A 10,604-nucleotide genomic window follows, 5' to 3' on the forward strand; every position below is an offset into this window, starting at 1 on the left:
GCAAGTTCTTTAAGCTTGCAGAGATCTTTTATGACAGCATGCAATAGCCATATCAATATTAGGAAGCTTAATAATTATATATTTTCCTGAATTAGGAAGAGCCTAGTTCCCTTTAGGCCATGAACTAGCTACGTGTCGCATACCATTTTGTTAAAGAGAGATGGCAACTGGCAAATAATAAAACGACTGAAACAAAGATTCACGATGCAGCTTTGCCCACTATGCTACACACAACTTTAAAGGGGAAAAAATATTAAAAGTATGAGTAGAAAAAGTAAGTTTGGTGGCCCAACTTGCTAACCCACTATCTTATACTTTTACAGCGCCTCATTCATGCTTTTCATTTGTTGATTAAGCATATTTTTACGTCTAGCTAGTGCCCACAATCTTGACAAACTTTTAAATAGTTTAAGAATACTATCCTAAACGGATCATTAAGTATTAAATTTGTCAAATAATTTATTAAATATGCATTACGTGTTAAACTGCATTTAAATAATGCTAAGAGTTCAAATTTTGAAGAGAATTTTACTTATTAACTACTCTCTTTAGTTTGATAGATTAACGTATAATTATCCATGTGGAGATCATCTGATAAAAAATCTCTTCGCAGTTTCAATCTTACATGTAGTAAACAATTAGGAATAAGGATAAATATTGAGTTAAAGTTAATTAATTGAGTTTAATTACTTAAGTTCACAAAAGAACAAGTATTTAAGCAGTAATCATTTGTTTGACTTGTTGCTATGCCTTGTGATTTCTTTTATTCTTAGCAACACCTTCCTACATTGTCTTTGGATTGGCAAACTGAAATGATTTTAAATTTTAGTATTTGAATTCTTAGCAACACTTTTCTTACTAATCTAGGAAGATATTGTGGAATCAATATTTATTTCTACTTCATTATAATGTTATATAAACAATCAAATGGGAAAATTATTATATTTCACTTTATTCCATTTTATTTTACTAACTATTGGTACCTAAAATAACGTAGCTCTTATTTTCTGAGCATTCTAGATTGAATTTTAATAAAAATATATTAAAATATTTTACATTTAAAAAAAATAATCTTATAAAAATTAAATATTAAAATTAAGTACCACAACTGTATAATAATTCAATCATCTCAGTACTCCTCTCATCATTTGATGGCCCAGTGAAACATTGAGAAGAATATTCTCAAACGTTCACATTTAAATAGATAAACTCTAAATTTATTTTAATAGTAATAGTTATAACTTTTACATTAGATATATATTTATAAAAGTTTAACATGTTTTAAAATATATACAAAGATTAAGAATAACTTTTGAAAACTTGAATATTTAAAAATAATTAAGCATCTCGTATCACAAGAATCAAAGATGTCTCAACATAAAAAAAAAAAAAAAAAAAGTAATGATTTGCATTCGCTAATGATGTTTTAAAATCCAAACTAAAAAAATTGATTGGTCTCACGTTCTAAATCTTCTAAATTTTATCTGTGCTTATTGATAATTTTCCCAATCACTCAATTTGCAATAAAAATAAAAAACGTTAGCCAAACAGGCATTAACACTGCAAAGGCTTGAGCTTGCCAAATCCACTGTTTATCTTGCGTAACTATATGTCATTCTTAATGATTTCAAGATAATTTTGTTCTGTGGGTTATCTGAATTGAACCGTAACCCTCAAAATCAACACACGTATACCAAATGGAATGCAATATTAGAGCTAAGTGAACTTTTTTGTTTATCTAAAATACTACCCTATACCAATTTTGATTACTTTTTGGTGGTCCATCGTAGCTTTGTACTTAGTATATAGTAATTAGTCACTATTGTAGTAAAATTCTAATATTTTTCTCACGTCTTTGTTGTTTCCTTGGCATATAATTACAAGACATAAACAAACATAGATGGTTGTAGAGAAAAGGAAAGGAATAGAGGTGGGTGGCGTAAGAGAGACAGGGAAGTGAAGTAGGTACAATATTCCTGCTTTTCACAAATATCTTGGGAGTATGAAAATAGGTGGTGGCCAGCTACTGGTTAACATAACATGCCAACATCCTCATCTTATCCTTTTTTAATTACCTTTCATAACACCCGGCAAACCAAATGTTCATTTAATTGTTTTCCAAATTTGTGATCAGTGCTATCAATAAATAAATCTTTCATATATGCAAAAATGTCAAATAAGTTTTTAATTTAATGAACTGGGTTGAATTATATCATTGTTTTAACAACTCTAAATAAACTTATGAAAAATACAATCAACTTTAATTTAAATTGTATAAACATTTTTTCTTATACACATTTTAAACTTTTTAAATACTTTTTTTTATCACATCATTCATTTTATTTTACAATTTTTGTTTTCTATAGAATAAATATATACTTTGATTTTGAAAATAACACCTTATTTACTTATAATTTTTAAAAATATTATTATGTACAATTTAACACCTAAATAAATTAACTTATTTATATTTTTCCCTTTCACTAATTAGCATTAGTAAAGTGTTGTGAATTTATTGATATGTATAAACTATAAATATATAAGTATCACGCAAAAAAAATAATTTAATCCTTTAGAGTAAACTTTGTGTAAATTTTATTTCTAAAAATATTGATGTATACAAAATTTTCAATGTCATGATGTTTGTATAGAAAAAATATATGACACATTGTTTGTATAAAAGGATAAATAAAATAAAAAAAAATTTATGTTATTAAAAGCTTTCAATAAATTTGTTACCTCAAGCCTCAAATATCCTTGAGCTTGCTTCGATTCCTTGTGCACTCATTCACATCACAGGGCACAAACATAGGCAAATCTCATCGTTTAATTTCATCAACTACCTCTCGTTATTCTTCCCTTCTACCTTAGTTGCGCCATTTTTTCTATCTGCCATTGATTGCTAACGATAACAAGAGAGACGGCACATAATATGATAAGTTGTTAACTCTCAATATCTTTTATGCTTCTCCACTAGTGATTTAACACTTGCTCAAGTTTAAGGATTAGTTTAATGAAATATTTATTTATAGAAAGGATAATATTAGAGAGATCGAATGCTACTTTCTCTTTTTTGTGTCACCAAACATATGCATATTGTTGGACGTAGATAATCTTATTCTGATCAAAGTTTATGGCCCAAAACGAGAAAAGGGAAATGAACATTGGGCCATATTGGGTGTTCAAGTGACAATATTAAGTTCCTAATTGTACACTTCTTTAAAGAAGCCCACTGATGATGATCGACTCAAAATGAGGAAAAGAAATGGAAGCAAGCAGCATAATCTACGATGAGAGGGTAAAACCATCTATTCACAAAATTCTCTCTGCTTCAAGCATAAAAAGATATAATTTTCTAAAAATGAATGGCTTTCAGAAACCGGTGGCTTATGCTTCAGAGTGTAACTGTATTGATCAATTTACAGCTTATGTGACCAATTGTCTGTCTCACAACATTGAAAGAAAACAAAATAATTGAGATCATTATCATGTGTGTCCTACAGCTTATGTTTGGTTCAAGGAAAGAAGACATAGAGCCAAAGAGAGAGGATATTCATCATCATTATTATTATTATTTAATTAAAAAAACATAGGGAGAATGAAATGTTTAGAATTTCTATAATGTGCCCATAAACTATTCTTAGAGTTTTATTTATCCTCCATTCGCTTTTATAAAACCATTATTATTTTTCTTTCCTTTCAACCAAATTATATGATCTTTTTCTATCTTCGTTAAACCCAACATCATGTAAAGGAAGTCATTAGACAATAGAGATAGAAAGGAGGAGCATGAAAGGGGTAGGGATGTTTCCCACACAGTTGCATTTCGGAGATGATGAAGAAATAAATTCACTGTTCCTTCCCTGTTGAGGCATGCTTATCCAATTCCTCGGGGAAGGAGTGTAATATCATCCCCATCAACCAATGATCAATTAGACAATTGTAGAAGCCATGGGACATGCCTTAGGTATTCCAGCTTATGCTAAATAAACAAACAAATGATAAATTCCATTATATGATCCATATATTCAAGCAAGTTATATTTTACTAATATCTGTAACTAATGTAAGATAATAAATAACAGTAATACAGCTTCAAATAAAATTTATGTTAACGTTATATTTACTTATTATTTATATACATAAAAATATTCATTGATTGATTATAAATTTTTATTCATCTCTGTTGATTAATCATTTGTTTCTTTTAAAAAAATTAAAAGAATATAACATAATACGGAGTCAAGATTAGCAAAGGGTAAAAATTGAACAATGACCAGCGTTCAAAATTGATTTGAAAGTTTTGAATGTGCTAATCTTTAGCCAATTGGAGTTGCCAGGGGTCATCAAAATTCGCGAGGTGTAGTTGGGTCAAACCAACCACCCTTTTTTTATTCAGAAATTCAGTAAGTTTTCGTTGGGAATTTTCCAAAATAAATAATTCTATATTTGATTTTTATTGACTAAAATTATGAAATTTACAATTATTAAATAGGTTAAAACGTAAAAAAGTAAAAAGAAACTTTTGCATCCAATTGAGAAATGAGGATGATTACTATTTAATTTATTTTCTATGATTAAAGAGGAACAAGTCATACCTAAGTCTCCGGATCATCACACATAATAAATGATTTGCACATGATGTTTAATTAACCGTAAAGTTCGGTATTAGATATTCATAAACTGAAAACGTTTTTTTAAAATGTAACTTAACTCGCTCCACCGCCCCCAATTCTTTGCATTATTATTAAATAAAAATATATTTATTACTATTTTTTTTTTATCTGATTAGTAAAAGAATTTATAAATATAAAAGTAAGAGAATATCTGTTATTTTAAATAAAGGGACGGTAACAACAGTGCTTTATTATTGAACGGTCAAAAGAGCAAAGAGAGAGAGATGTGTTGTGTTGACTGTGGGATAAGAAGAGAGTGGGACACCAGAAAACAAAAAATGGTCAATGATTTGCATTTGTCGGATCTTCTTCACCTTTCTTCGTTTTCGCTCTCTTATTCCTTTGTCTCTTCTCTTGTTTCCGAATCCGCAGTTTCACTGAATCAGGATCCGTGAGTTTCTCTTCTTTTCTCTCCTTTTACGCATTCTTATTTCTCAATTTCCTCCCTCTTTCTTTCTTTAACCTAACTCGCCTCATGTTTCTTCCGCATCCTTTGCTTCTTTTCGCTGCTTAATTTCGTAATTAGGTTTCAATCTCACCTCTCTGCTATGCCGATTGCCACACACCACACTGCAATTTTATATGCCATTTTGGACTTCTTCTGTGTTTGTTACTAAAGTCAGAAACGATTAACATTGTATTTCGGATAATTCCTCTTCTTATATGAAGAAAGTTTAGTTGCGCTTTCACGTTTTTTTTTATATTGCTTTTCAATTGCAGACATGTGATGATTTCTTATGAACTAATTATGTTAGTTTCTTTGTCTGGATTCGTCTCCGTTTTAGTGTTCTACTAACAATTTTTGTCTTTGCGGGTGAATCCGTGATTCTACAATGCAGATTTTGGGCTAAAATTGGTGTTGAATATCTATTTTTCTCTTTAGAGTTCTGTAATTCGCTAGACATTGGTCTTTTTACTTGAGGTGGTGATTGAATTGAAGTTGCAGCAAGGTCTTCGCGATCTTTCTTTGCTTGAGGTGATGGCATCGGCGGGTGTAGCACCTGCTTCTGGATTAAGAGATGGAAATGCAAGTTCAGTTGCTGTAGATAGGTTGCCCGATGAGATGAATGGCATGAAAATTAGGGATGAAAGGGTAAGATAAAATGTCTATTTTATCTTAGTCTGTTTGCCTGTTCACCTTCTCGTCACCTTCTCGTCACCCACTTGAGAAGCTTCCTGGTAAATTTGTTGTCTACTGATGTCGTAACTTGTTAAACGAAATGCAGGAAATGGAAGCGACTGTGGTGGATGGAAATGGGACTGAAACAGGACATATAATTGTTACTACCATTGGTGGTAAAAATGGCCAGCCAAAGCAGGTCTGTTTATGCTATATTATCTATTACTTGGACAATGAAATTGTTGTCTATTTGCATTTGCATGGTTACTCATGTTGCGATGTTTTCATGATTGTAGACAATAAGCTACATGGCTGAGCGTGTTGTTGGACATGGATCGTTTGGTGTAGTTTTCCAGGTTAGTCCCTTGTATATTCTTTACTGTGCTTTTTTTTAGTTGGATAGTAATGAAGCTTTGCTGTATATTGATGTTTACTTTATCTTGTCTTGATTATGTAGGCAAAGTGCTTGGAGACAGGTGAAACTGTGGCTATAAAGAAGGTTCTTCAAGACAAGAGGTACAAGAACCGGGAATTGCAAACCATGCGCCTTCTGGACCATCCCAATGTTGTTACTTTGAAGCATTGTTTCTTTTCAACTACTGAAAAAGATGAGCTTTATCTTAACTTGGTGCTTGAGTATGTTCCTGAGACTGTTCATCGGGTGATAAGGCACTACAACAAAATGAATCAAAGAATGCCATTGATATATGTGAAACTCTATTTTTACCAGGTATATTTCTTCTATGTGCTATATTGAAATTAATTTTTTCCTTTCCTGTAAATATCAAAGAGATTTTATGAAAGCTACTGTGTACATCACGTTGTTCTTATTCCTTCTATTTCTTATTTTGTAGATATGTAGAGCACTAGCTTATATTCACAATTGTATTGGAGTGTCTCACAGGGACATAAAACCTCAAAATTTACTGGTATGTTCACTTGGAAACTTGTTCCTGTAGTTTCTTTTGTTTTCTGTGTTGATCTGCATTGTGCATCTTAAATTAGTGTATGAGCTTGTACTGGTTCACTTCTGTATGTATTTTCCCCATTTGTAAAACTACTTTACTTTCATATCTGATGCAGTAGTTCATGCATATATCTTTTGGATGTTTTCTGCTAACAGGTCAATCCTCATACCCACCAGCTGAAACTTTGTGACTTTGGGAGTGCAAAAGTCTTGGTTTGTTTATTCTCAACCTGGAAATTTTATTTTATTTTTTCACTATGTTATCTGATGTATTATCAATATCATGAATAAATTTTGTGTATATTTGACAGATCAAAGGGGAACCAAACATATCTTACATCTGTTCTAGGTATTATAGAGCTCCTGAGCTTATATTTGGTGCAACTGAGTACACCACGGCCATTGACATTTGGTCAGCTGGTTGTGTACTTGGAGAACTATTGCTTGGCCAGGTATCTATCTAGCTTTTAAGTATGTTTGATTTTGGTATAAAATTCATATATGTACAGAAGCTAAGAATGAATTCATATTGTTGTCAGCCTCTCTTTCCTGGTGAGAGTGGGGTAGATCAGCTTGTTGAAATTATCAAGGTAAGATAAGTTCTAAAGATTGATATTTTACTTTGTAAAATCCTGCATTCTGTTAACTGTCATTTTGTGTAGTTTGATATTTTTGTTGCTTTCAATAATCACCACTTGAATGTATGGTGATTGTGTTTACATGTATGGAAATATCCATGATAATAGTCCCTTGGTTTATTCTTTCCTTTTGCCTTGGTCAATCCCATATTTATTTCAATTACTTCTAAGAATCTGAAGAATTTTGGGATACACATGCAGGTTTTAGGTACCCCAACAAGGGAAGAAATCAGGTGTATGAATCCCAACTACACTGAGTTCAAATTTCCACAAATTAAAGCTCATCCATGGCACAAGGTTTTGCGATGTTAGCCTTTCCATTTATACATATTATTTCATAGACATGTTCTTATATATGAACCTTCATCATCAGATCTTTCACAAACGTTTGCCTCCTGAAGCTGTGGATCTTGTCTCAAGGCTACTGCAATACTCTCCAAATCTCCGATGCTCAGCTGTGAGTTTAAATCTTGTTGAAAACACCAGACTGTCATGTTCATGATCATTTTATGGCTGCCGTTCTTGGTAGTTGGTATAATCATTCAATGATAAGTAATGGACTTCGTAATTTGTTTTATTACAAAACTTCATCGATATTTTTTCCCTTGGAAAATTTCCGTGTAGTTTTTCTTAACAAGCCTGCATAATATGTATCCTGTGCAAATGTAGTATATACTATAGGGCATGGCCTGGAAAGTTCCTTCTCTTTCCCGGATGATTTTTTATCAATAATATTTCTATAATTATTTCCAATTGAAAATTTAATTAAATTATGTTGTTTGTGCTTTGGGCAATTTAGGTGGAGGCCCTGGTTCATCCATTCTTTGATGAGCTGCGTGATCCAAATACTCGCCTACCCAATGGGCGGTTCCTTCCTCCGCTATTTAACTTCAAAGCCAATGGTAACAACTAATTCTCTGATGAATATTATCTTATTATATCTGTGTATTGAATTGCCTTGAATGGCTCGTGTAATACTGGTATTGCTGGTGATCTGACACAGAGCTTAAGGGAGTGCCTTTGGAGATGCTGGTGAAATTGATTCCATCTCATGCAAGAAAGCAGTGTGCCTTGTTTGGGTCATAGTGTAGCCTTGTGTAAATATTATCTACTCTGTCTGTAGAAGTGTATGTAATCTGCTTCAGGTTGTTAATACCCCTCACCATCCAAATAGTTATTTTCTGCCTGTAGAAAGCTGTTTGAGAAGATCCTTCCTTAAAGTTGATTTCTCTTTAGGATTTAATTGGTGCCCTTATCTTCAAAATTTAACCGGTCAGGTTTTATTAAGTATTAATTAGAAGAACCATTGGTTACTCAAAATGATATACTTGAACACTATCACAATGTGATCCGGGGGAGGGGATGTTCTAAAGCTTGTTTTGATATACTCTCGCCTCTCCTCAATTATGAGAAATTTTTCTTTGGAAGATTATCTTGCTTTCAAGGAATTGTTGCTTATATTCTCGTAATATTCGATGTTGTTGATGTAACTAGCGTACTTTAATGGTCAATGCTAGTGGTGGTTGGTTGGAGAACGAAAAGGAGTAGGGTTACTACTTACTACCTACTAAGGAGCGAACACATGCTCATAATACCTTCTCTGTTTTGGTTTATTCCCCTGCGTCAGGTTGTGAGGACTTCCGTTCCATTCTATCCTTTTAACTTAATAAGAAAATCTGAATAGATAAGTATACGTTGTTAATTTACGTTATCTAGATGTTAATAGTATAAATCCTGCATGTCTATTAAAGGGCAATGCCACGGAATGATTGAGTGGCTTCACCGTCCCTCCGCCCATTCAAGCAGCATAACTTGACCATAACAATGGCAACGTGTTAATTGTATAAATTCTGCCCATTTATTTTGTAGAAAAGCTCGTTTCGGAAAATTATAAATAAGAGATTAAAAACTTGTGAGTTTCTTAAAGACAAGCTAAATTAAATAAGCATATACCCAAAGATTTGGTAAAGCAACCAATAATTGATTTATCACTATTAAATTTAACATAAGAACATGATTATTTATTGAAACTCAAATGAATGACTAAAGCTTATTAAATAGGAAGTGCAACCGTTCCTTTATATGTGTTTCATCTCAATAAATTTTAACTATCAATACATGTGTAATAAAAAAATGTTATTAGTACTTTTCCCGTGTTCTTTTTTCGAATACTGGCAAAAGGATAAACAATTTATATTGTCTTAAGTCTCAATAATATCTATTTTAAAAACAAAAAATTATATCTATCCACTAAATTTGAGTCAAATTTTCTTCCTTTTATTTCGTTAGAATTAGAATAGAATAGTTATTCCTTCATCTAAACTTTTTAACATTTAAAGGATAAGTTAGTATATGTGTTGGTCGAATTAAACCATCATACTGGCTAAATTTGTAAAAGAAAAGAGAGTTTAAAATTATATATTGACTTTAAGTTATTTATTTCAAGTTGCATAAATCAGAAGCACTCTGAATTTGTATTTGATTTATTTTTTAATATTCTTATCTTAGAATTGTAAAACATTTAAATATTTATTTTGAAGAGTGTGGAAGTAGATTAATTTTCACATAATAGTTAGCCGTGGATATTTTTTTTCACTAATTTTAGAGTTTTCACATTAATTATTATATTTTAAATGTGTTAATTTATTTTTTTAATTTATAGAAATATCTCAAGAAAAAAATGTCATTTTTTTGTTAACAATATATGTAAACGGTGTTGAAAGTCAAGTATAAGTAAAGAAGATAAGTAATATATAAGTGAATAATATCCTATAATCTTAAAATTTTGGATTAACGTGGTATCTAATATCTAAGTACGTTTGTATGATTTGTGCGGGAGCGCTCTAAACACATAGATATTCAACGTTATAAAGATGTGTATCAGAAATACGACGAAAGAGATCAGTCTCCTGGGAATTTTCAAAACAATCTATTCGAGTAAAAGAATGTCAACTTGTGTAGGCCAGTTACTGCAAAAGTCAGCCACTTAGCTCTAATTAAGGTCCACTTTTCTTTATCCTTTTGGGATACGTAAAATCGTTTAATTGAAACACTGGATTCAGTTTTAGCTGCAACCTTTTGCATGTTAAATGTAGTTTTTAGGATCACTAGACATATAGCTCGTGCTTTAAGCTGGAATTTTGATCCATCGAACGTGCTATCTGATGAAAATGCAAAAATTTCTTCTCTAAAAACGAAAACACA

At 31.5% G+C, this 10,604-nt stretch overlaps 1 protein-coding gene across 2 annotated transcripts; it reads left to right on the forward strand.

The window, feature by feature from the left end:
* The first annotated feature begins 3,789 nt into the window (after nucleotides 1-3,789).
* On the forward strand, nucleotides 3,790-8,824 carry LOC113872352 (glycogen synthase kinase-3 homolog MsK-3-like). Of its 2 annotated transcripts, XM_027509847.1 has the most exons (13): nucleotides 4,898-5,066; nucleotides 5,515-5,768; nucleotides 5,902-5,994; nucleotides 6,092-6,151; nucleotides 6,253-6,525; nucleotides 6,650-6,724; nucleotides 6,919-6,975; nucleotides 7,074-7,214; nucleotides 7,302-7,352; nucleotides 7,602-7,697; nucleotides 7,774-7,857; nucleotides 8,200-8,302; nucleotides 8,404-8,824. In XM_027509847.1, the coding sequence occupies exons 2-13, from the start codon at nucleotides 5,655-5,657 to the stop codon at nucleotides 8,484-8,486; spliced, it is 1,230 nt and encodes a 409-aa protein (XP_027365648.1). In that variant the 5' UTR covers nucleotides 4,898-5,066; nucleotides 5,515-5,654; the 3' UTR covers nucleotides 8,487-8,824. The 2 variants fall into 2 exon arrangements, with proteins under 2 accessions (XP_027365649.1, XP_027365648.1); XM_027509848.1 differs by lacking the exons at nucleotides 4,898-5,066; nucleotides 5,515-5,768 and adding an exon at nucleotides 3,790-3,798 and having other exon boundaries at nucleotides 8,404-8,712.
* Nucleotides 8,825-10,604: the final 1,780 nt, after the last annotated feature.

Source organism: Abrus precatorius, unplaced genomic scaffold (genome assembly GCF_003935025.1).
Source record: "Abrus precatorius isolate BTA unplaced genomic scaffold, Abrus_2018 Scaffold7, whole genome shotgun sequence".
NCBI classification, from domain to species: domain Eukaryota; kingdom Viridiplantae; phylum Streptophyta; class Magnoliopsida; order Fabales; family Fabaceae; genus Abrus; species Abrus precatorius.